Source organism: Acanthochromis polyacanthus, chromosome 13 (genome assembly GCF_021347895.1).
Source record: "Acanthochromis polyacanthus isolate Apoly-LR-REF ecotype Palm Island chromosome 13, KAUST_Apoly_ChrSc, whole genome shotgun sequence".
Taxonomy (NCBI): domain Eukaryota; kingdom Metazoa; phylum Chordata; class Actinopteri; family Pomacentridae; genus Acanthochromis; species Acanthochromis polyacanthus.
The window spans coordinates 8,044,448-8,070,146 of NC_067125.1; the positions used below are offsets into that span (position 1 = coordinate 8,044,448).

General features: G+C 40.4%; 1 protein-coding gene across 12 annotated transcripts in view; it reads left to right on the forward strand.

Annotated features, from left to right (window-relative positions):
• Nucleotides 1-25,699, forward strand: part of clcn2c (chloride channel 2c) — a 271,943-nt gene that overhangs the window by 232,611 nt on the left and 13,633 nt on the right. For 5 of the 12 annotated variants that reach the window (XM_051957587.1, XM_022222197.2, XM_051957586.1 and 2 more), the window contains 7 exons: nt 610-743; nt 2,783-2,973; nt 5,878-5,989; nt 9,974-10,044; nt 10,515-10,589; nt 12,358-12,390; nt 23,707-23,745. In XM_051957587.1, coding sequence (XP_051813547.1) covers nt 610-743; nt 2,783-2,973; nt 5,878-5,989; nt 9,974-10,044; nt 10,515-10,589; nt 12,358-12,390; nt 23,707-23,745 — 655 coding nt within the window. Of the gene's footprint in view, nt 1-609; nt 744-2,782; nt 2,974-5,877; nt 5,990-9,973; nt 10,045-10,514; nt 10,642-12,357; nt 12,391-23,706; nt 23,746-25,699 lie in introns of all 12 variants that reach the window. The other 7 variants (XM_022222203.2, XM_051957589.1, XM_022222230.2 and 4 more) reach the window with 4 other exon arrangements.

The window sequence follows — 25,699 nt, forward strand, 5'->3', positions numbered from 1 at the left end:
AGTGTGGTCATCTGTTTAACTTTGTATTTTAAGTGAGGTCGGTGTATTGAGTTGTCACCACAAGAAGGAGCGGAAGGCTGGCCGTAGCCTGTGTCCTGGCACGGCTACGGGGCTTGGCAGCGGAAAACCACTGAGCGACTGCTGTTGTGTTTGCAGGTTTTGGCAAGCTCGAGCAGGAAGAGAAATCTGAGTGTTTATGACTGGTGTACTGGGGCGTACGATTCTGCTGAGGCAAGATCTGCTCACGCAATGTCACCCACTTCCCCCTACCATACGCACAGCCACGATGCTCTAACATCCGGATGACGTGTCGACAGAGAAAGGTGTTATTGGATTGACCGGTCAGCTGAAAGAAGGATGTGCTGTCAGTGTTGTCTGAAGGGGAGCGGTTATGGGTCTGTTAGGCTTTTATGAAAACCGTACTGGCCAGGCTTTAGTGGGCAGTTCGTCAAAAACAACTTCTCCCCAAGCATTGTAGTCGATGCCGAATTTCAAAAGTCAGCAAGTTCAGACCGTTCAGGGAAATTTTATTTCATATTTTAATGGATGCATATTTCTTCTATCATCGTCCACCATTTATTTTTCTCTTCTCCCTTCTTCTCATTGCAGGAAATATAATATTCGAGTGGAGGACATCATGGTGCGGGATGTGCGGTACATCACACTCAACTGCTGCTACCGAGACCTGCACAACGTCCTGCTGACGGGCCACCTCAAGACTCTGGCACTGGTGGAATCGGCTGGTGAGACTAAAACACTCACACACATGCACAGAGGAGAGAAATGTACTACTAGTGATTTGTTCCATGGTTAGATATTAAGATTGTAATTTTCATACAGAGTGGTAACTCACTGAACCTTTATGTACAGAAAAAAACAGCGCACACATTCTTCTTTCTGACATGACTACAGCCTGATGCTTAACCACTGCACTAACCTTCCTGTACAAGAAGCCACACATCACTGTATTGATCCTCCCCCACAGTCATAAACATGATCTGCTGGGTGCAGGCTCTGACATCAAAGCCGATGATACAGATATAAACATAAGCAGCACACATATGCAAGAGTTAAATGAATGTGTGCATACCAAGATCGCAAATATTTTATAAATGTAATATTATACAAAAGTGTGCTTCAAGGCTTCAGCTCCATTTACTTGCCTGTACTGGAGCTTTTGGTCACATCACCTTGTCTTCATCAATAGACTGAATTCAGTTAGAACTATAAATGCTCCTGTTGCCACTATTCTGTGGGCCTTTACGTGTTCTCATCAATTTCAGCTAAAATTGAGCTTAACCGTTTTCTGTTGACCCTGAAAATAGTCATTGATAAAATGGTCTCAAGTGAAGATGCAAATTTGCTGAAGGCGCCTTTGTGAATCTGCAAGTGTTTTAATCATACAGTGACGAGAGGAAGGAGAGAGAATGAAGGGAAATAATGAGAACCGGAGTTTCTGCTGAGTTCAGTCAGAGCCTGAGCTGAACACAAACACACAAAACTCACACTTCCACAGATAGCTGTTGCTTGCTATCTAACAGCTACTGTCCACACTGGACAAACAGACTTTGTTTGGGCAGATCCGTACAATCTGCAAAACAGGTCAGTGACCAAACTCAGGCAATTGACAGTATATTGATGCTATAGCTGTACTCATTTTAATTTGATATTCACAATAGTGGGCTGCACAGTGGATCAGTGGTTAGCATTTTCACCTTGAATTAGAAGATCCCTGGTTCACACCTTGGCCTTCCTGAGATCTTTTTGCATGGAGTTTACATGTTCTCCCTGTACATGCGTGGGTTTTCTCTGGGTACTCCGGCTTCCTCCCTCAGTCTAAAAGCATTCTCCGGATAGACCGTTACCTGTCCAGGGTGTCCACTGCCTTCACCGTAAGTCATCCAGGATAGACTTCAGCCCCTCTGCGACACTAATGAGGATACTTGCAAATGCAAATTTTCTTAATCATACCATTTTTAGACAGGTAAGCTTTTATCAGACATTAATATATTTAGTAAATCATAACGGTTGATTCTGGATTGCCAACTTCTGTAGGCTTGAATCTGTGGCTTTAATGTGTTACAATAGGGAGAAAAAGTGTAATGTTCCAACCACCCACCAGTGTGAAAACAACAAGAAGGCAACACAATATTAAAAGATCTGTGTTTACAGTCATAAATCCTGTGTGAGTACAGTGTAATAGTTCCCATGTCTGATGTGTCATTGATCTCATCGTGTGATTCTGCTGATACTGTGAGTCCCTTTCTGTCGGTACCAAAAGCAAATCCTAGCGACCTTGCTGCTGTGCTCATTAGAGAGATTGATTGATTGACAAACCTGCCTGGGTACAGCTTGATGCTGGCCACCTCACTGAAGTGCAGATTTGGTATTCCAAAGCTGTTTCAATTACGCAATCGTGCAGGAACAATTAGCTGCGGCATTTGACCAAATACATAATCAGCACGTACTGTCACAAAGGCAATTACTTAAAGCAAGCAAGCTGCCACCCACGCACTCGTTAATACACATTCACTGCATTCTGGGCTCTTTTATGTAACTCAGCTGAGCTCTCTGCAGTGATGCAACATGTTTTTGGAGTCTCTGCAGTCTGCTCACTCTTCCCTCCTAAAATAAGTTTTGCTGTCTTATCGTGCCCTCCCTTCTCTGTTTCCTTCTTATGCCTTTTACTTATTCCACCTCCAAAAACTGCCCTCCTCTCCCCTGTATCTTCTTTTTTTCACTCTTTATCTCACCTCTCCCCTCCTTCCGTCTCCTCTCCCAGAGTCGATGATCCTGCTGGGCTCCATCGAGCGCGCTCAGCTCCAGTCGCTGCTTTCACAGCAGCTCGGTCGGTCCAAACGGCTGGAGTACATCAGAGAGCGAGCCGCCGCAGAGAAGAAGCATTTGTCTGTTGTGTCAATCCCAGGCAGCGAGGACGGCAGCCAGCGGGCCAGTCAGGAGGTCCGCTTCCAGGTGAGAGGTCACTGCAGATGGTTAGGAACACCTTGGGCAATAGCATCATTTACATGTTGCTGACAGTGCAGAGCTAATCTTTAGCACTGTGTGCAAACAGGAAACTGTGCTCACAGCAATAATGGTAATCAAGTGGAAGAGTTTGACAGTAGCTGTCAAAGATGATTACAGCCATTCAAACCTGTCTTCTACAGGAAAAAAGGCCTTCAATATTGAGCGTTAGACCCCTTTATTTTAAAAGGCAACAAAAAGCAGAGCAGCAGAGTTCACATGAGCAGTTCTGGTCAGTATAGCTGATAGACTGAGCACCCAGAGCATGTGCAGTCTTTGAAAGGATAACAAATAGATAAACCACCAAAATCTGAACTTTTTTGGCTGAACTTTTAGGTTTTGGATACATAAAATGATGATTGAGGATACAAAGAGAGGAGACAAACTTGCTCTGGATCAGAGTTGTTCATTTGTTGCACATGAAGTAAAGGTTGCAGATGTAATACTTGCTGGACAGAATTTGTTAATAAACCATCAAAAGCAACCATGTGTGTGTGTGTGTGTTAAAGAGAAAGAAGTTGAAGAGGGCAGCCGGGTAACAACAATAGTGAATACACCCGCATATGCAAAGTCAAATAAGTATAATTTGTGTCATCCGTCAATCCTTGCATTATCTCTGCTTTGACAAGTGGGGCTCTTACTCTTATAGAATAAAAAATAAAGAGCTTACATTTTCTGTAGTAAAAATACAGCACCAACAGTAGGAACTCCATGCAACAAAAGTGAATCTTAATTATTTTTTAGTACTTTGTATGTCCACCTTTAGTTTATAATGACCCATTCAGTCCTCTTCAGCTAAAGAGACGTTCTGCCATTCTTCAGAGACTATTTTAGCTGTTCTTTGCTGGAGGGATTGTGTTCTTCTACCCTTCTCTTTAAAATAATCCAAAAGTCTTCTGTTGCATTCAAGTCATGTACCATACCTAGCCATGTCATCATTTTTACTCAGTTTTTTAGAAACTGTTTGCAATTTTGCAGCTTGCTTTGAAGCATTATTAAGCTGAGATATTTACCTTCTGCCAAGCTTCTGCATACTGTCGGCCAGTATTTTGGTATATCCACAGGCGTTCATGGTGCCTTCTATCATAAATGTCATCTCCCCAACACATTTTCTACTCAGACAGCCCCGTATCACTACACTCCTACCTCTGTGCTGCACTGTCAGGACCATACATTCACTGTGGTGGTCCAGGCCACATTCATGCCAAACATGCTGGACCCCAACTCAGCTGAACAACTTCATCTTTGTCTGATGTAACTAAATAATATGCCTCTAATTTTCATCACGTCTTCATTAGCAAAATTTCCTCTTGATTTGGTCTAAACAGCAAGTTTTTCTTCTTGGACACCATCCATAGAGGTTCATGTTATTTAACGTCCTTGTCGCTATCTCAGAAACTCCATTTGTTGATTGATTCTGATTGATATCTCCTGTGCCAAGTATGAAACATCTCCCTGTTTATTTTTCAGTGTGTATTGCCTCATTTTAGGAGGACTGCTGCACTGAACCATATTACCACTCATCAGTGGTAATATGGTTTCTGCTGATTTTTAGTTGGTCACAAATATTCCTAAATCCTTTTATATCTTTAAGGAGTCTCAATCAGATTTTTCATTTTCTCTGATGTTGTTTACCACACCTAACCGTGTGGATAGAGACAGTTTATAGGTTCAAATTTGAGAAAGTTTTGATTTTCACAGGTCACTTTATATTCCTGCAGATAGACCTATTGCAAATCAACTTTTGTTTCAATGATCAAAGATTTTCTAACTGGTGTCTTATTGATCACAGGTGTATTTAATTTTGTTGCATTGAATTTTTACTTTGATGCCTGCATTTTAATACCATCTTTCTAAGGATGTTGTTTTTGATTGTTCATAAGAAGAAATACCCAACTGTTCACTCCAAAAATGATACATTTACTGAGAGGTGATAACATTTTGAATCATTTGACAATGGAGTTGGTATTGCACAGGGCTGTACACTTCTGTTGTTGTCTAAATTGATTCCAGGTCTTGCACAGCAGTGCTCAAACTGTTGATTTATCTCTTTTTAATGTATTCATTTGTCTTCCATCACTTTGCAGCAAGTGGCTGAATAGAATGCCCTCAGGCATGGATGTGGAAGCAAAAAGGAGGAGTGTGTTTGAGTGCGATGCTCATTTCCCTTATCGCTCTTCTCTTTCCTTCACTTCTCTGACTTCATACCCTCTTGCCTCCTCTATCACTCGCTTAATGTAAACAATCTGAGAAACATTCCTGTCTCTCATTCAAAGATTTCTCTTACAAAAGACAGTCTTGTAGAGAAAATACATTCAACAGAAGAAAGCAGTCAGGCCACTGCACAATATTACAATACAGTAATAATATAAAAGCTAATGTCAGCCCAGCATATCAGGAATACTAATGCATTTACAAATGGGCAGCTTTACAGAATTATAGCTGAATATGTATTTTCCAGCTAGTTTCACACAACATTTGATGAGTGATGTTTTATGGCTGAAACAAGTTTTCTCCCACTTCAGAAAGTTATTAACATTACCAAGCAAAAGTGTTTTTTAGGTCATGGAAACGGCAGCGTGGAAAGTCATTGAAGTCATGAAATTTTACATCAAGGCCAACACTCCAGCCGGTCTCCTTTCTCCATCTCGGTGCCTTTTCTTTTACTTTCTTCTCTCTCCCCCTTTTGATTAGTCTTCATCTCATCACCTCGCAGAAGTACATCCATTTGTCTAATGAGTCCGCAGAAAGCCAAAGAGGGACTGATCTCTTACGCAGGATTGGGAGTTTTGAGTGCTATTTCTTATCTCCGTGCATGTGTGTGTGTGTGTTTGTTTGCGTGTGTGTCTGCAGATCTCTACTGAGGAGTCATCCTTCAGCCCGACCCGTCCAGCACCTCAGAAGCCCCTTAAACCTGCTCTGAAAAGACCCTCTGTTGTGGAGAGACCCACCGAGATCCCTACCAGTAAGAAACACACTTACCTGCACAAACAACTGCAGACTACAGAGTTTCCAAACAGTAGACTGGTGAGGCAATCAAAAGGAAAAGGAATAGGATATTTAATAGATCCGGAAGGAGTTTGGGTAATGGCCTCTCTGTCTCTAAACTTACATAACACTAATAGCACCTCTTAGTCTCTCTCCCTTTATCTGTTCCTTATATGATGAAGAAGCTATTTCAGAACTCACTGACTACAGCTGTTTTAATTGAAACACGCCCCAACAAAACACTTATTTGCCTGCTTCTCTATTCTGTATCAATACGCTACACCTCCTATTTGATTTGTGGACATAATGAAGTAATAATTAATACTATCATCCTAACAATAGTAACAAATATAGCCAGAATCCATAATTCAGTAGGATGCATAGATATGTGAAAGTTGGATGTAGCCTTCAGGCAACACAGAAGAGCCTTAAACTTTAATTCTTTCTTAAAGCCAGCAGGGGGCGACTCTTTTAGTTGCAAAAACAAGTCTGATGTATAAAAGTCTATGTGAAACTTACCCTACTTCTTACTTGATCTTTTACCTTAAGAAACACTTTCCTAACAAATTGATGGTTTTACACGCTACAGCATTATGACCATTTTGTAAATTGTTTTCTGATTTAGAGTAAAGGTTACATTTTAGGGCAGTGGCTGCCTTGGGATTGAAGGCGTGCTATTGGAATAGTTTGTCTCACCACATGTATGTTGCGAATTTAAGCATGTTATTGGCTGCGCGTTTCATGTAGTTTTCTCCTCCCATTCTGCTGTTGACATCTTACCATTTTCAATATCCTCTTCACTCAGTCAAACAACCACCACCACCCAGTATCAACCTACCAAACTGAAAAGTTCAAGTTTTGCAGACAATTTGGATTGTGTAATAGGCCGGCTTGCTAGTTTATATTTAGTGAATTATCCATTTAAAAGACAGTGTTCACAGTCCCGTGTGCAATAGTTCCACCGAAATAGTTCCAGTGTCACTATTCTAAAGGAACAACAAAGTCACATCCTTTGCTTAGCTTTCCCTAATATGATTGTGACTGAACCAATACAAACAAAACTAGCATTTTTTCCCTATTGCAGGATGGTAATAAAGGCCAACTAGACCATTCTGTAACATAGAATGGGCTAGGAATAGTGTGTTTAAATCTCAGTCAGATTCACCCCTTGCTCATTATGTCCAGTTTCAAGACCAAGAGGGCAATGGTCAAATTTGAAACTTGAGACTTGGAATAGAATGTAGTCTAAAACCAATCAATGACATCATGATGGTTACGTCCATCTGTTATATACAGCCCTTGGTGCAGTATCACCAAAACATCCTCTAAAAAGTATAGTAAGAGTTGGGCACCCAGATAAGTCAACTGGTTGAGCGAGTGACCCATGTATGCAGCAGCCTGGGTTTGATTTACTGCATGTCTTCCCCCCTCATTCTTCTTCCTGTTTCTTTGTCTGCCTTTTGACTGTGCCTATCAAATAAAGCCAACAAAAGGCCAAAAAATAACTTTCAAAAAAAGTATAGTAAGAGTTGACTGCAGTGCTAGTAGCACTGTCAAGACTATACTTGAACACAACAATACTTTAAGCTAAATACAAATGCTAGAATGTCCTACATGTTGATGTTCGTAGCATATTGATATGGAATGCTAGCATCTGTCAGGAATGCCATTAATTTTGCATTTATTTGGTTTGTAAACCAGCATACTGGACAAATTAAAGTTTGATCTGACAATGACACCAGAGGAAAAGCTCAAAAAGGCACAAGATGATTGTAATTTCTTGTTGAAAGTTGTTTAGATTCATCATTCAGTACCAATATTGTCATCTCAAAAAGTACATGACAGAAAACCTGAGAAATGGTTTGTACATAATCGCTTAGTATTCCATAATACAGAAAGTTGCTTGTTATAAAAAGAATATATAGATGAGCTGTAGTTTGTCAATGAAATAGTACTACAGAGAAAAACAAAGATATCAAAATACAACAAAGTTAGTAATAAAGTTCAGTACCGTTCCATGTTGTATTACTGCTATCTTTCAGGCAGACTTTGTTTTGGCCTGAGAGTGTGTTGAATTCTCAGTGTTTGACTTGTCTTTTAGTGATGACCGTGGCTTCTATGGCTTTTTCAGTGTTGTCCTATCTACCTGTGTTTGTTGGCAGAGCGGACACAGTCAGTTTTACCTTGTTTGTTATGTTCACCAGTCTCAGAGGCCAGGCTTTGAGCAATCAGTCTGTTTTTTGTCCTTTAGGTGGCTTACATGTTCAAACAATCTGACCGTTAGTGTTGTCTGTTCAGTTCTCAATAGGACTGAAGGTTGTTTGGTTTTTGTCACAGATGCTCAGTGGTGTTTTATTTTTGAAAAGTCCATATTGTGTAGAGTTTCATTGAAACCAGTGTACTATTTTAGCTTTAGGAACTAATTAATCTTTAACCTGGGGCTTCACATGACTTCTGTTGTGTTTGGCTTTCAGTCAAGGTTGTTTTTTAGGTAACAAACATTAAAAACTTTGATTATTCCTCATTTTTACATGCTGGTTGGTAGGTGAGAGTTGTAAGTTGTTGTGGGATCAACATTAATATGATTATTTTTTATTACTGATTCACGTGCCAGTCATTTTTTTGATTAATCAAGTCAAATAATGTTAGGATTACTGTGCCAAAATAGTTGAGCACTGCTTTATGATCTTTGAAGAATTTTATTATGCTGTTTCTCAACATAATTAAACTTGAGTATTGATCGTTTTAGATCTGTTTCAATATGGGAAATGCTTTCACTAGCAGGTTTTCTTCAGGACTTTTTTCTGAATGTGCTGGAAAAACCAGGAAGGATACTGAGCATTTTGTTATAAGCCCTAATTATATAGTGCACCATGGCCAGCAATGTGTAGGTGGCCAGCACTTTGTCCTCAGTAAGTCATCACAGAAACGTTATGGGCCAACTGAATGCCACCATCAGTCTGTCACTGGCCTGCACCGGCCACCCGTAATAAAACCGTCCAAATAAACCATAAAGCTTTAAGCAGAGCATTTTTCTCTTCACCTGCCCTCTCAGTATGCCTGCCATTCGTAATGAGCATGAATACATACTGTGTGTTTTTAGTCTGGGCCAGTAAGATCCACCTAGACTGTCCTAGCTGCTGAGCCAAACAACTTTTCTGGCAGAAAACCCTAAGTTTGTGTGTCACCTACTTGAAATCATCCTTTACCCTCTAAAATAATCACACACTTTGGACTTGCTGTTTCATATATGCGATTGCTATTTTCTACATTGCCACTTCCTGTGGAATTGGAGTTGTTTTTCCTTCGACCAACTGACCAAAATCTGGTCCACTTTGGCAGACCAAAAAATTATGATGCAGAAGCCAGATTTCCATTCAAATGTTGTGCAATTTTTAACAGAATTTTGAGGAAAAACTGCAAAATAAAAATGATGTTAGTTCCATTTCTCTACTGTTATGTGAGTATTAGGAGATGAACAGCTGGTGAAGCTTCTCTTCCAGTAAAATGTTATTAAAGCATTACAGGAAAAGGAAGAAATGTGATGGCACAAATTAAAGAGCACCCAGTGAAACTACAAACAGATATTTTAGCAAACATAATGGAAATGTGTTGCTTCTGTTTGCTTTGTTAGTTCTCTCATGAGTCAACATAGATCTGCTCTCACCTGCTGCTGTTTGTTGCCTCTCAAGACATTTTGTGTTTTGCTTTTATCGATACTCTACACCAGCTTTTCCACCAAAAATTTGATTAAATGTTTTGTGAGTTTCGGCAGTTCCACGGAGTGTTTTTTATGCACAAATTGAATATGTGCATAAAAACAGGTGGATCGAAACACATCTACAGTTTAGTGGGACTGCTGCTTAGAAGGGGCCTGTAAGATGAAGTCTTCTAACAGTGTGGACATGATTAGAGAGTATCTAACACTGGTTTTTATTCTTTGTCTCCGTCTCTCTTGCAGGCCCTAATGACAATTCAGGCATTGCACTGAAGAACCTGTTTTGTGCCAGTCCAGACACAGAAGGCCTGGAGGTGAGAGAACCATGTCCTCGAATACACCCAACAGCAACACCATCATCGCGCGCACACACACACACACACACACGGTGGCTCACATCCTGTCGTTCACACATTTCTGCACACCCACATAGTCCTATGCTATCTCTCACATACAGTCCTTCACGCTCTACAGTACAGTACCTCCCACACAAACAGTCACACACTTATGCAGAACACACACTAAGTATCTCTGGCAGCCTCAATATAAAACCTCTTTCACTTTGTCTCAGCCTTGCATCCTGTAAAGCCTTAAAGGAAAACTCTTCACTCCTGCACCACCCTGCTAATGGTCTGTTTCATAGAAATGACTTTTCATGTTCTCCAGACATTTCGTGAAGTTTGCTCACCTCTAAGTGGCACTGTAAAGAAGCTGCTTTTGCAAAGCCAAAGTGGCACTGAGGTTGTTGTTAACATTGTATGCTTGTCTCTGGTCACCCCGAAAGAACAACAACAATTTGGAGACCCCTGCGTCTCCTGAGCAAAGGAGGCCATCCAAACGGGTCCGGATATCCGTCGTGGTAAGAGCCACCGATCCGGGCTACCCAAATGCCTGGAATTCGCCGGCAACAGGTTCATCAGCCAATCAACCAATTGTCACCCCTCCATTCCATTTCAGGGCTAATCATAAATGCCGATGGACTGTGATCTGGGTCAGGCTCAGCCAAAGCCCGTCTGTGTCATCGTGCCTAAAGTGTTGAACACCCACGTCTTTGTCCAACCTCTAACCCAGACTACTGACCTTCCACTGCCTCTAGACGCTGATGTTATGGGCTAAGTCTCAGATCCATTCAGTTTAACCAGCTTCCATTGGTCCATTGGTCAGTAGAGGTTATACAGAACACTTGACCACTGAGATACCACCACAGCCGATGCCAACAATGCAACATGTGCCTTCATGGCTGGTTACAAAGAGCATAAAAAGACGTAAAAATTCATTTTGCTTGATCTAGTGCTTGGATCAAAAGGGGCAATGTAATAATTAATTCCAAACTTTTCTCTCTGCTCTGATTAAATACAGCCTGCAGTCCAGTCAAATAGTCCCAGATTTTTTTTTATCGCATGACTGTTAGTCGCAACCGAGTCACAAATGGTTCACAGCTGCAGTGAGGGGTTCAGGACCTGGTGCAAATCTTTTTTTGTTTGTTTGTTGTTGTTGTTTTTTGTTAACGAGGCATGTAGAATTAAGTAATTTTGATGAAATATCATGATTTTAACTTCAGTTTGGCTAATGTTCTCGACTGAACCCCATATTACTTTTGATTCCCACTGAAAAGATTAAATTCTGACTAAACCTTCTGTTTTTACAGTGTCTGATTCTGACAATTGGTGTCATCTTGTAGATTTTAAAAAAACATTCCTTTCAAACCCACCAGAAATTTTAGGGTTCAGAAGGTTAATATGTTTATTTCATATTTTTAACATTATTATTATTTGTCTTTTAATACATTGGGCCCAGTGTAAACATTTCTTCGATTAAGCTCAGTTTCTAACCTTTTCTTACGCAACTAAATTTGCAGGTACTCTACAGAAAACTGCTTTCATGCTATTGTCCAACTATCATGATACAGTGAAGACATAGTGGAGTAGTGGTCAAGTGTTCTGCAGAGACGAGAGTGTTCAATCACACATGCTGTGCTGTCCATCATCAGCTGTGTCACCCGAGGTGTCCAATCAGTGACCGCCTCCCAGAGCAGGCCCCGCCCTGTTCCTGGAGTGACCCACAATCCCTTGTCATTTCTCGTAACTGATTGCAAAGCTGTGGTCCCCCATGTGTTTAACGTTGAGGGGAGGGAGGGGGAGGCGTGTTGGGGCAAATTCCTCTGTGCATGCAGCGTTAAATATCAAGATAGCAGCATCATATCTCTTCATTAGGATAAGGCAGGTACTTGAACGATAGCGTTCCAGCTGCAGCTCAAATGAAATGATGATTCATGAGAAGTGCCGGGAAGTACTGGAAAACATTACTACAAACTGGAATGTAGCCTGCTGTCCAATTACTCCAGCGCTGATGCATGTCAATCAATGAAACAAGCGTCAAACTATGAATTGAGAGAAATGATTCCACAATCACCCAACGTTGCATGACAAATAATCAGACATTGTCAGACAGCATCAATTTGTAAAAATCAAACACAGTTAAGTATCACGTAATCAAACATTCTTACAGAATACATTCACTTTTTCTCATTTATTAGCATCAATGATTTCTTCCTAATTTAGCCTTTTGCCCATGAAGTTGTCAGATCGTTTTTCACTCATCACAGATCATGTCCTTTCATTCACTAGGAGCCACCACCCAGCCTAAAGAGTTTCTTTGGGGTGAGCATGTTGTCCACATCTTTTTTGGCTTTTTTTTCTCTGTTTCAATCCAGTGTTATGTAGCAAGGACAGATATCAACTTTTAATTCAAAACTTGCTTACTAACACACACAATGGGTATTTGGCATGGATACTTCAGTGTCATCAGGAAATCACAGAAACCAGTGTGAGACAAGGTACTTCAGTGACAAGACATGTAGCTCGCCATGCTGCACCAATAGCGCAAAAGTAGTTTACTACATCAGAAGCTACTGTTTTATCAATTCTTATATGTAGTTTTATTCATTTTTCTGCTTACCCACAATGTAGCTATTTCATATGTAGATGTTGACAAGATGTTTTCTGACTGAACTATAGATTTTTATCATAATTTAATAAAAGAAGAGTGTACCCTCCATATCTGAAAAGTGAAGCCCAAGCTAAAGTGACTTAAACCTGCATTCTCTTCACCAGCCAGCAGGGGGCAACCCTCTGGTTGCAAAAAAGAAGTTAGATTGTATATGTCTATGAGAAAACTACCGCTACTTCTCACTTGATTTATTACAGCAGTGAACATTTTCCTAATGAGTTGTTTGTCTTAATCACTACTGTGAAGTCTCCTTTTATACAACATGATGTTCAATTTGTAAATTATGCCCCATTTAGAGTAGAAGATGAAGATAAAGGAGAGTATATTTTTATGGTGCGGCTACCGTCTGATAGAGAGGTCGCCTCCATATGACTGTGTGTCGTTTGCTGAAGTTCTCACTCAGATTAGCTTCTCACTTATAATATCCAATTTCAGAAGATCAAGATGTGACAAATCCAGACTCGAAATTTCCAAACAACAGTCCCCAAACCGGTGTGTGACGTCTATGAATGGTGTGGGATGTCATGATCACATAGTCGTGCTTCTGTCAGTTACACATGTATGTGTGTGTATAGTGGTGCTGTAAATTATTTATTCTGAAGATATTTTCCCCTAAATTGACTGGTCAGAGCCTTCACAGTTGTGAACATTTATACTTGGTGCTCTGGTCAGTAGTAGTGTTTCTATGTCACTGTGTTGAGGTTCTTTGTGTACTTTAACAGTGATGACCAATACATCATAGATCATGTTGGAGTTAGACAACAGTTACTTTAACAGATAATACAACAACACAGAAAAGAAAGGAGTCAGAGCCGACTGAGCCTGTACACAGATTAGTTAGTATTAAGAAAGCTAGAAAATGACATATAGTTACATTGGCACAATGCTGGCTACTGAATTTGCATTATTAGCAAACCAGATAGAACACAGCCTGTTGCATCTCACATTTGGTTTCACAGAAGCATTGTCTTTGCACAAATCAATATGCATGTTTTTGTTTTTTTGTTTTTTTTACTGCACTTTAGCTATTACCAAGCACACCAGCCATAGTTCATCCGGCAACAGTGTAGGTCGAACACAGAAGCGTAAGTAAAGCTTTATGTCGGACTACGCTCACACCTCACTGTGCTCGTCAGTTCAGAACTGCTCGGGGAAATGTACCATGTGTGGATGCTACTTATTGCAGTACTTCAATACTGAAGAGCTGTTTGCTTCAGAAAACAGTGCCGTTACCACCATGCTACTGATAGCTGAACTTGCTGTGCTATTGATTGTAGCAACACTGTTTCCCAACACTGATAGAAACAGAAGTCTTGTTTTGACCAGTTTGTCTACGATGATCGATAAGTTGTGGTCAGTCAATTAAATGTAAGACTTTGTTAGTGCACACAGCTTCAGAGTTTATCATTTGTGACATGATATATTAAGTTGAATAATTTATTAATGATGGTTAAACCAACTTTTTCAGTTAAGATGCACACAAATGACCAACAAGCAGATAATCCAAAGATAAGCATCTCAAAAGCTACAGTGCACTATGGTAGCTGACTCGGTGGTGTACTTACCAAGGTTAAGTTACTAGATCTATGTATGCATATGACACATGACCCCACAATTCTTCCTTCAGATTCTCAGATTATTGTGTTAGTATAACTCTATTAGCACAATTAATGATTTAGACTTGAGGCACTGAAAGGGCTCCATTAGTTTCACATGTCAGTGATAATTATAGAAGTCTGTACACATTTTCAATCATTCAGAAGCACAGAGCAGTGTCATATCATTTTTCAGCTGTAGCTTCAGGGTACGCGTGTAACCGCATCGTATACAGCTGATAAATTACCCTGTGAACAATTTTGTTTTGTTGAGAAGTAAGGAAAAAAACACTGACAACATTGTGTTCTTAAATCATGCACTGTTGCCATCAAATTTGTCCAATGGCTCTCAAAGGGCCTTCAACCCAAGCAGCATATCCAGTGGGAATTTTTTAATATCCGGTTCTCTTCTGATAATACATCTGTCAGCTATGAAATACCACAAACAACAGTCCCAAAATCCAACACTTTGCTTCCTGAACACAGTTCGTGTTGCACAATTACACAGCAGAAGTCAGACTCGCCTCGAGGAACTTAACGAGAAGTACAAAACTGGCAACAAAGGAGGCGCGCCGGGAGTGTTTTTTCATTTGGTGGTGTAAAATGTGAACCCTGAAGCGCGTATTTCACACCATGACACCACAGCGCTGCTGTTGAGCTGTGGGACACCAAAAGACCACGGAGACCGCAACACACAAGAGGAACTTTAGTTTGAGGTGAATGACGAAACACACTTCTTCAACTGTTGTAATGAAACAGATTAATCAAAACAAAACGTAGCGGTTTCACACATTTACAGCAGAACTGCTCATTACGTGCTCTGTCTTTGAGGCAATCGCTGTGCAAGATCGCAGCACGTCTGCTCTCCGGCTGTTTAAAATCACATTGATTGTCCTGTTGGGGGGCTGCAGTAAAGGTCACAATTTCAAAAACTTCCAAAAGTCATCAGTGCTACACCACTGTTTTTGTTTCAGTGAAATATGAATCTTGTTATTGATTCACCACAGCATTTTGCATTATTCCTGTGAAATGATGTATTTTGTTGGGCCTCTTAGTAGTACAGTGGGGCTTCTCAGAGTCCTGTTGGGGGTTTTATGGCACCTCCAGCAGATTATTTCAATCCCTGTTCAAACAAGAAGGAGAATGAGAAGGATCTCGTGTCAACTGCAGAGGTTGTTTGAGCTTTTTCTCCTGCTGTTTAATAATTCGTTGAGTAAAAATTAGACCACATATAAAAAAGTTTTTAAAAACTCCGAGGTGTTGTCAGTGTGTAATGCAAGATGCATTTATTCCATTGATAGTGGTGTGTTAAGGACTTGCTGGATTTGAGGGTCTATAATGACTAAAAAGAAGTGTAACTTTACAGTTCTGTGCACTTGGATGCTAATCACACTTTTCTAATGTGCGCGGGGTCCTGCTGGAGGGAAGTGTGGACGTAGCTCTTCATGACTTCTAAGCTGTATTTAATCTTGTTCACAAAAAAAAATATTTTCTGTGCAAATGCAGTGTACACATTCACATAGTTTGTTTCATGGTTTGTGTTTATTTAAAGTTTTCTAAAGTGAAGCCAGTTCTGAACTTGGGCTGTGTTGCCATTAAATAACTAACTAATCAGACCCTTACAGTATTACTTGCAGTTACTCACTAAAACAGCTCTGAGCACCATATTCCATCCAGTTCCACCAATCCTAATATGAGCAATTCTTCATTCTTTCTTTCTGCAGGCTACTGTCTGATCCTGTGAGGTAAAAGTGTACCTACAGGCTGAGATGTGGCCTGCAGACACTACTCAGGTTAAAAAACAAATACACCAAAATCCTTTGCTTGTTTTCATTTGATAAAAAAATAACTAATATTGTATGTGTTCAGACAATATCCTTCTGAAAGATGCTAGAAATAATCTAATAATGTGTGTACATGACAGCTGAAAAACTGCTCTGATTCTAATGACCTTTCAAAACACAAGAAACACTTTTCTGGTCTGGTAAATTTTAATCTATTTTAATAGAAACAAAGGAAGAATGTGTCCTGCATCTCTGTCAAAGACAAATGCAAGAGTGACAGCTCATTTATAGTATGGCAGTGGACAAAGAACTTTTTTTTTTTTTTGTTGGCTCATTTTGAATAGTTTGACAAGTATAACCTGTGAATTTTTCTTTTCCTTTTCATAAACTTTTAGTTTACAGTCTACACATTGGCAAATGAGCTTCCTCTAGACTACAGCCCTGTTGATTCCACTTTAATATAGAAAATAAAATAAACATGTCGGTAATGGAGTATGAAGAAATGATTTCTGTATGTTTTTTTTTCACACTGTGCTGTTTATAGTGATGCACATACAGTACGTGTCTGTTGTGGTTTTTAATCAACAACATCTGATTCAAATCTAAAACCAAACCCTGGTACTTTGCTGCACCAGAAACCTTTCACATTAAAAAAAAAACAGAAAAACTACAGCTTAAATGTGAAACTGTTAAGCCACTTGGCCTTCAAAATGTATTTTTCTAAATAAATAGTCAACTGAAGCATTTGAACAGCCTCAGGGGACAAATTTAATGAAGGCTATTTTAAATGTTCCTGTTTAGTTCCATACTGATACTTCTCTAAAGTGTTGGACATTAATTAGTGGACACCAGTCAGGTTTCCAGTAGTCCTCATCTGCCACTGCTGCTTCTAATTGAATAAAGTCCAGTGATTTGTCAAGTGTACCCATGAGGAGCATATTGTGTGGTCAGTGCTGAGACAGATGGTGCATTATTAGTGCAGTGAATTTTTGGATGTGTTAAGTGGGCCTGGAAGCATGTTAGTCATTATTGCCTAGCAGTGAGCTAATTAGTAAAGAACCCCTGTTGTATACTCACAAGTGTGTGCATTTACAGTAAACTCAGCCTGTGGGCCTGTTCTCCCTGTCATCAGGAGTTATTATTAACCGTTAACAGCGTTGAATCGCACGTGGCAGAGAGCTCTGCTGATCATAGCACTGCTCTGAATCCACGGAGCTTCTGTGGGCCTAAGCAGGAATATGGACAAACAAATGTATCTCTTTTTTTTTTTTCCCCATTTCTCACAATTTCTTTGTTAGACCCCCGTGGCAGAAGAGAGATCAGGTTATTGCTTCTCCCCTCCCCTTCTCTCGTACGCGTCCTCTTTCATTCTGTGTTTCTGGCTGCGGTTTAATCTTTGCAGCTCCGTTTCATGCTCCTGGTCCATCTTTACGACCGGTCCAAAACCCTTCTCCTCTTTTTGTATCTCTGCCGTCTGTCCACACCTCCCCTCGGCCCTCGCCACCCCCTCCTCTCCATACTTCTATCTTGGCTATAAAATATTGATGCGGGGTAAATGACATCAGTAGTCTGTTGGAGAGAAATGATGCTGCCCAGCCTCTCACTCTCTCCTCGCTGTTTTTCTCATTATTTTCCCTCTTGCGTCCTCGGAATGCCGCCATGCCTTATTTATGATGGCTCGTGGGCTCAAGTTTTTTTTTTTTTTTGTGCCACCTCACTTCTCTTTATTTCTTTGAGTTTTTTTCTTCTGTTTGAAAATGAGTGCTTCTCTGTGTTGACATATATACACCTGCATGAGAACAGGCTTATGACGCAAACAAGACGAGTTAGTTTAAATTTAATTGAATCGCTGACAGAGAAACGTGTCCTCGTTGCTTGTCTAACACTGTTGTGTGTTTGTGTGATCCTCTAGCTTCCCTACCTAAATTGAATTCCGAGTAGCTTCTGGATTGTTAACACTCCAATGCATCAGTATCAGTGGTGGAAGAGAGAAAAGAAGTAAAGATACTGGCTACAACTTTTTTATTGTTTAGAAGATGAGCACTGGCTCATTTTTGACAGCATGCAGAGAAAATAAGCAACATGTTCCATGTTAGAACAGCGAGTCCTGCAACCTGTTACAGCTCTAATGGCTCCGTTTTGTAATGAAAATACGGATGTATGGAGAAGCAAAGATGATTTAAGAGGAGGCGTGTGATCGAAGCGATTTTATCGAGCTGAGAAAAGCAGGATTTCACAACTGGTCTGACATGTTTATCCGGCATTATTATGAAAAATAACGGCAGAATTTTACCATTATCTGTGATGCAGGGAGATAATGAGCTAAGTCACCGTGACATCTGGAGCCTCCAACTGCTGTGGCCAATTACACGCATCTCAGTGTTTTTGGCATCCAGCTGCACCAAACTTAGGGACAGTCCATTATAAATAGTTTAAAAAGAAGCTGCAAATTCTGCCTTTTCACAGTTTAGACCCCAAATAAAATATATTTTCATTGCATCTGCATAAAAATGGAAATTGATGTTTTGGTTACCAGGAACCAGTTGAATTTCAGACTTGGTCTAGTTATAATGTATGATTTTTGTTAGCTGGAGATTCACACCTCATAAAATGGAAATGATCTTCTTCTTATATAGATAGTTAATAAATATCTATCATTAGTAAAAGCCAGTGTAAATATTGTGTTGTTTACTTGCAAAACTATCACTGCCTAATATGCACCATTTGAATGCCTAGAGCTGGTATATTAGAAGTGGCATTACAGCTTCTGATGACTCTGTGGATTTCTGTTCGCATTTCTTGATTGCTTTTGATTATGCAGCGCTACAGTTTCTTAGCAACTGATTGCACATTGCCAAGACATGAGCTATGGTTAGGTCATGATATAAGAATATTAGACTTATGCACTAAAACAGAACAAATTCCTACTTATGTAAAGATTTGTTGTCGTTAAACTTTATTATATATCAGCGTTTTGTTGCAACTGTTGCTTGTCTGGCTAACATAGCAACATGTAGAATTAAGAGGTAATGTGTACCCGAAAATAATAGCTTATCCCAAAAATAGAACCACAATAGGACTAGCTAAGTGACCAAATAGGATTCATTAGGTTAGCATATTCAGAGATTTTACACTCAAACTACACTTTGCTAGTTACAACACAACTAATCCTGTTATGTCTGGTAGTTATAGAACCTAAGAGGGACTTTGCTGATGCAACCCGATCCAGATGAGTTGGGTCAAAGGATGTGTGTAACTGTAGAACAATACAGGACCATTCAGTGTGCAGGAGTAGGAACTGTAGTCCACAAAGTCAGCACAGACACTGGACTCAGGCAGTTCTCAAGACAGTTCATGCAATGATTATATGTATTAGCACAAGCCTAGTTCTAACAGGAAAGTCATGATTGATTTCAGTAACTGGCTGATAACAGGGTACAAATCTGTCTGTCGAAGTGTTTAGGAACATAAGAATGAAGATCTCACCTTTGTAGTGATCCGTGTTTGACTGCACTCATCCTCATTCATAAAACAGTGAGTACAGTACAGTTGTCCTAGAATACTGAAATAGGGCCATCATTAATATAATAATCAGGGTCAAGTGTTAGTGCTTTCTGAATGGGTTCAGTAGAAGCAAGTTCTAGTTCGTATTACACAGACACTGACGCCATTAAAATTGTCCTTCAGGTATCTGATGGGAGGAATATTCAGGGGACAGGATGAAGTTTTCATTTCCTGAATAATTTCAGACAACACGGAGGAGAGAGTGAACTTATCTAGAGAGGATGAGAGAGGCACAGGCTGTAATTTGTTTGGAGGGTGGACTGATTTGGTGCTTGATGTCAGATACTTTCTGTGTGGAAAACTAGGTGCAGATTTCAGAGCACCAGTGGAGCTCCTCATCCACTATATTAAAAAATAACCTTCATTCAGATATTCTCATACGTACGAAGCATAGGCAGAAATCATCAAGTGTGCCTCCTGAACTAAGGCTGGTCACCACCTAAACCACCACAGGATGATGAGTCCTTAAGATTTACTCCTCACCATTTCACTACTTTCCTAAAGCTCTTGATTCTGCGCCACACCCCATTATCGTTACTGTTCACACTGCTGTAGTTTGAACACAGTCATTAATGATGCATCTTCACAATTGTGTTAAAGTCTCTGCAATCTAATCACATTCAGCAGTAATGGCATTTGAAAGCAATAAGCAAAGTGGGCATCAGCAGCACGGAAATCAACAGCTAATTGATAAGCAATTATTGTTGCAGTGTTTTCTTTCGCCCTATTTAATTTGTGGTGCAGTCAGCACTTGGAGATACAATCAACTGAACTACACTAAGAGATGAACTTGATTCTGTCTTTTGTCATCACAGTACCAATTGAAAAAGCCATTCAGAGGACAGAGAGCAGCAGGCTCCTAGTGGCAAGCGTAGCGTTAAGATGCAAGACCGACAAGAAAACATGCAAAAGGTTGTAACCTAACATGAGGAGTTGAAGTGAGCAGCAGTACATCCCTAAATGCATTCGCTGCTTTATCCTGTAGAAGGTTGAGGGGGCTGGAGCTGCATGGGACAGTTTTCTAAATCCCTCTCCTGCTGGAAATACCACTCCTACAAACATTCCCACCTGCACAATGTAGTTGGATAGCTCTATGATTAGCACCCCTGACTTTGGCACCAGAGATTGGTAATTTAAATCCTGGTCAGGGCACAGTTCAGTGAGGACCCTTAGGCAAAGGCCCTTAATCCGGCCCCACCTACCTATCGCATGTTGTGTCTACTCTTAGATGCACATCACTTTGGATAAAAGCATCTGTTAAATGAAATTGTAAATTGAAAAAATATTACTAGTTCTACAGATTTTGTGTCTTCTCCTGTCCAGCAGGGAAAAGGTATTTTACGGTGTAGTATTAATAATGACATGCATACTCATCAGTGATATTGTAGCAAAATTACATTTGCATTCCTTATATTTTATTGTTCCAAGACAAAGTATACATTTCACACTTTTCACAACTTCTACATGTGAAGAAATGCTTTACAGTATCTGTGTTGGAGAGCTTCCTTCAACCTTTGACATCAAAACAGGTATTTTACCTCAGCCGAGCAGTGGCAGATTTGTGCTCTCCGTCTATCAGCACTTTAAACATTTTCCACAGGAAAGTCTGTATTTTTTACATTGTTGTCAGTAACAACAGAGACCACATGTCAGATGTGTCTTGACAGTCTTGCTTTTGTATTGCTAAAACTTGTCTTAATCTTCCCTTCATCTTCTTTTGCGGACTTCACCTCTCTGCTTACTATAAATCACGGAACTTGCAGTTTGTTTTGACCGCCTGCAGAAAAGTTAAAAACCACCCGCTACCTTGAGTTTAGCAGTCCCATAGCTGGAGCTGACACTGGGTGGGAATCATGGACAGGCTGCTAGTCCTTCCCAGGGCAAACATAAAGAGACAGTCAGTCGTGCATGCTCACATTTCTGGCTGGTTTGAAATTCAACTTGGCTTTGGACAGTGGGTGGAAGCCAGAGGACCTGCAGAAAACCCATGCAGGCACATGGAGAACATGCAGACTCCACACAGGAAAAGCCAAGACGACCAGCAAGTTTGAGCATAAATCTTCTTGCTGTAACGTGACAGTACTAATGACTGTATTACCCGGTCGCTTTGCAGAGTTGCCAACAGAGTTAAAGCTCATAATGTAGGAAGCTGTTGAAAAAGAATCTGCATTGCAATGAACTGATCAACGCATTAGTTAATGGTTTGGATTATCATAATTGTTTAGATGACATATTTTCTCATTTACTACTGTTGTTATTTGGCCCTGTAGATAGCTGTGACTTTCTCAGGTTCTGATTTATCTGCATCTGCTGTCACACCAACACAGCAGAGGTGAATGGACTGAAGTTTGTCCTCTTCAAGACACACACAAAAATTTCCATTCAAAGAGCTTCAGATATCCTCATAACAATGACCTCACTCTGAACCATTTTTCTGGACCTACTCATAGATATCTGTGACAATATGCCCAACGCTGCAGTGCTTGAGAAAATGTACTTAGTTTCATTTCTCCACTTCCCTGTCATGGCCCATTCCCACTGATTGGGTGATGGCTGTGTGGAAGTAAAGATAGATTGCTGTGCTGTAGGAGGAGGGAGGGAACGGAAGAGCAATGGGCCTTTCTAATCTTTGGTCACAGAAACAGCACAGCAAGCAGTACGGTTTCATCGTCCCGTTGTCAGCACTCTGGAGTCTAACTGCCTCACACACACACACAGTCGCACAGTCACATGCCATTCAAATCTCATTTGAATATGCCCACGCAGCTCCTCTGATTTCACCTCCACTCACATGTAGAGTCGCAAAGTTTACTCTCCCACTTCACACACTTCTGTATAACTTATGTATCCAGAAGCAGAGATTTGCTCTCCTAATAGAGCAGCTAATCTTTCTAAAAGCGCCTATTTTGCATGCACAGTCCCTCCTCTCTTAAAAAAAAAAAAAAAACACTGCCTCTGCAAACACACAGGCTAAATCTCTCCATCTCCCCTTTATTTTACTATTTCCCCTGGCACCACAGTGTGTCTTGGTGACATTCAGATTGCCCTTGTGTTGTGAGACAAGCAGAATGATCAGTGAGACGGCAGAGATAAAGTGCTGTCGGTGTGTGTGCTTGAGTGCTTAAGTATGCCTTTGTTTTGTCTCATAAACTCCAGGCACGTCTGGCCTCTGCTTGCATAATGCTACAGTAGGGCACTTCTTTGTACCTCACGGCAACAGTTGCTAGGGTTACCAACAGGTCGGCCACCGCAGCGATGAGGATAAATGAGCTCGGGGCTCCCATCAGCCCCTGGGTCACACTCACCCTGCCTTGCTTTATCTCTCCCTCACACACATATGTTTTCCTGCATTCAGTACTGTGAAAGAAAATACCTGTACTCAAGCACACGACTAAACACTTAGAAATTGCACTTCACAGCCCCTCATACACACACACACACAAAGATGCATACGTACCCTGCGGCAGCATTCTCGCCCACTCGGTTGTGCGTGCCCATCACCTGGCCCTCTGTAGTGTTCACGGTGCTGCTCTGCACAGCGCAGGGTTGCCAGTTTGACTCTGGCTTGTCAGAGGGCGTCTGATGCGTCAGTTATGAGCCGTGAGCTCCGAGCACGCCACGGATCCATCATTATAATGATCATCTGCTCTGACATCTCACACATCACATCCCCCGCGCTCATTAAATGTACTGTAGTCGCTCCTTTAGTCACTCATCCCATTTCTGTCCATCTGTCTCGAGACAGCGGCGCAGTATAACACTTATGATGTGATGCATGGGCGATTATGTGTCATTTCGCCTTCTGTGCACAGATGTAGTGAAGAGGGTACAGTTGAAAAGTACAAATAAATGTTTATGGAAGTAATAACCCCACTGGGTGCATTTGCTTATCCGCCATTTGTTTACCATTGCTTGTGTGTTTGTGGCGAACACATTGGGTTTCCTCTAGTTGTTGTGTTTACTCTGTGCACTGAATGTGTTCGTTTTCTGTTCTGACTGTTCTCGTGCTGCTTCTCGTCTGCAGGATGATGGAGACGTGGAAGACGACATGACCATCAGAGAGGTAAGACGCACAGACAGCCACACAGACCTACTGTCTACACACGACTTTCAACACCACTGAGAGGAGACTGTTGGTCATTTAGCCAATCAGAGGCACTCCCTTGTTTAAGAGTCCTTCAGTCTGCTTATGAGTCATCCACTCTCAAAGTGTCAAGTATTTCTGAAGTATTTTTTTAAGTTTTCAACTCAAAATTTGTCGCAAGTCCATAAGAGCAGTTATGAAGGCCCCAGTGACCCCATGATGGTTTAACCCTCTGAACCATCTTATATTGCACTACCTCTTACTACCTGGATAGAAGTGGATCATTCCAGAACTGGAAGACATTTGTGCTTCAAAATTTTATAAAAATGAACCTTCTCTTTTACAATTTTCTGCTCCGTATTTATCAATAATAGTTAATAAACTGTCAAAAGCTTGATTGGCTCAGCTTACACATCAATAATACCATTTGTATTCTATGTTTTATTTGTTGTTTGCTGACCCTAACCACAGTAACAGGGTTGCTAATCCATGCTAATGTTAGCTTTTTCTCAGCAGTAGAAGCTAGATATTTAGCTAGCTGTTACTGCTGACCAAGAGGACAAACTGACTGATGGAAAACAGTCCAAAGAATCAGTCTGATCCTGATAATATGAGAAAGAGTGAGACATTCAATCAAGGCTGACAACATTATAAAACATAGAAGAGAGAACATAGTTTTGCTCTACCCATTCGTTAGGGAAACTGTTTGGTGATGTTAATTCCAGTGTTTCATGTGAATCACTGTTTTCTTCTCCTTCTACCAGCTAAAAGGTTATGCTAACAGGGTTGTTATGGGACACAAGTTCCATGCATGATAATTATTGTTTAAAATATTATGTTGATGAAATAATGTTCCCACAATTACAAGAGACACCAATGAAAAAAATAATACCATAAAAAGGAGGTTTAAATTTAATTGTATCAGTTTTTTTTATTCAATTTGGTCCTCAGAGGGGTGGGACAAGAGAAAAATAACATTTTAGGGAGAACTCCAGACTTATTTGGTATTTTAAAAATATTTTCAGACATTCTTTTCTCCTAGTTATTTTTTAGATTTGGTGTCAAGACAAGTAAATTTACACAACAACTGCATGTTTTAGTATTTTGCACATGGATTGGTTGAAATTTGATGGATGGGACATAAAATGTCCTCCAATTGCAGAATGACCACAAGTAGAGACATCTCCAAAATGTCAGTTAAAATGACATAAATCGTAAAAAAGAAAAAACAGATGTTGAATTTCTTTGATTATCTCTTTAACATAACTTGACAGAGCATGAAATCAGCAATTTCCCAAGTGGCCACAGGTGGTTCCGCCAGCAGTGGATACTTTCCTATTTGCATCTTTACAACCTTCACACTGCTTATTCCACCACTCAGCACATCAGCTCTACAGAGATTTTCACCATGCTGAATGTATCTTCCCACAACTTACTGACAACTCGCTCCTGTATGTGCTGTTTTTGAGTCATGCTGCATATATTTTATTTATCAAATATGTTTTCATTTCCTCTCTATCCCTCTCTATCAGCCGGCAGCTTAGCTGAATATTCCCTGAATTTTTGTCACATGTCTGTTGTTCACAGCTGAGTGAATCAGCTCCTCATTTGTGCTGAGTGCAGAATGTTTGTTTTTTGGTTTTTTTTATTACAAGATCCAGTGTGAATGATTTATTTTTGGAGAACATCTTAGTGAAGCATCTAGAATACAGAGTTTGTTTATTAAATATCAAAATTCTTCAGCTTAGATGTGATTATTTTTCCCAGCAGAAGTGCAATCACGCATGATGTGTTCAAGGACTGTTACAAAGTAGAAAATTAATTGATAATTAAATGGTGCCTGCTGGTTTTGAGGTTCAGCAGGTTAAAAGCTTTTCTAACACCAACCATTAAAGTCTGGTGAGAGCACTGTGCCTCAAGAACACTACTTTTA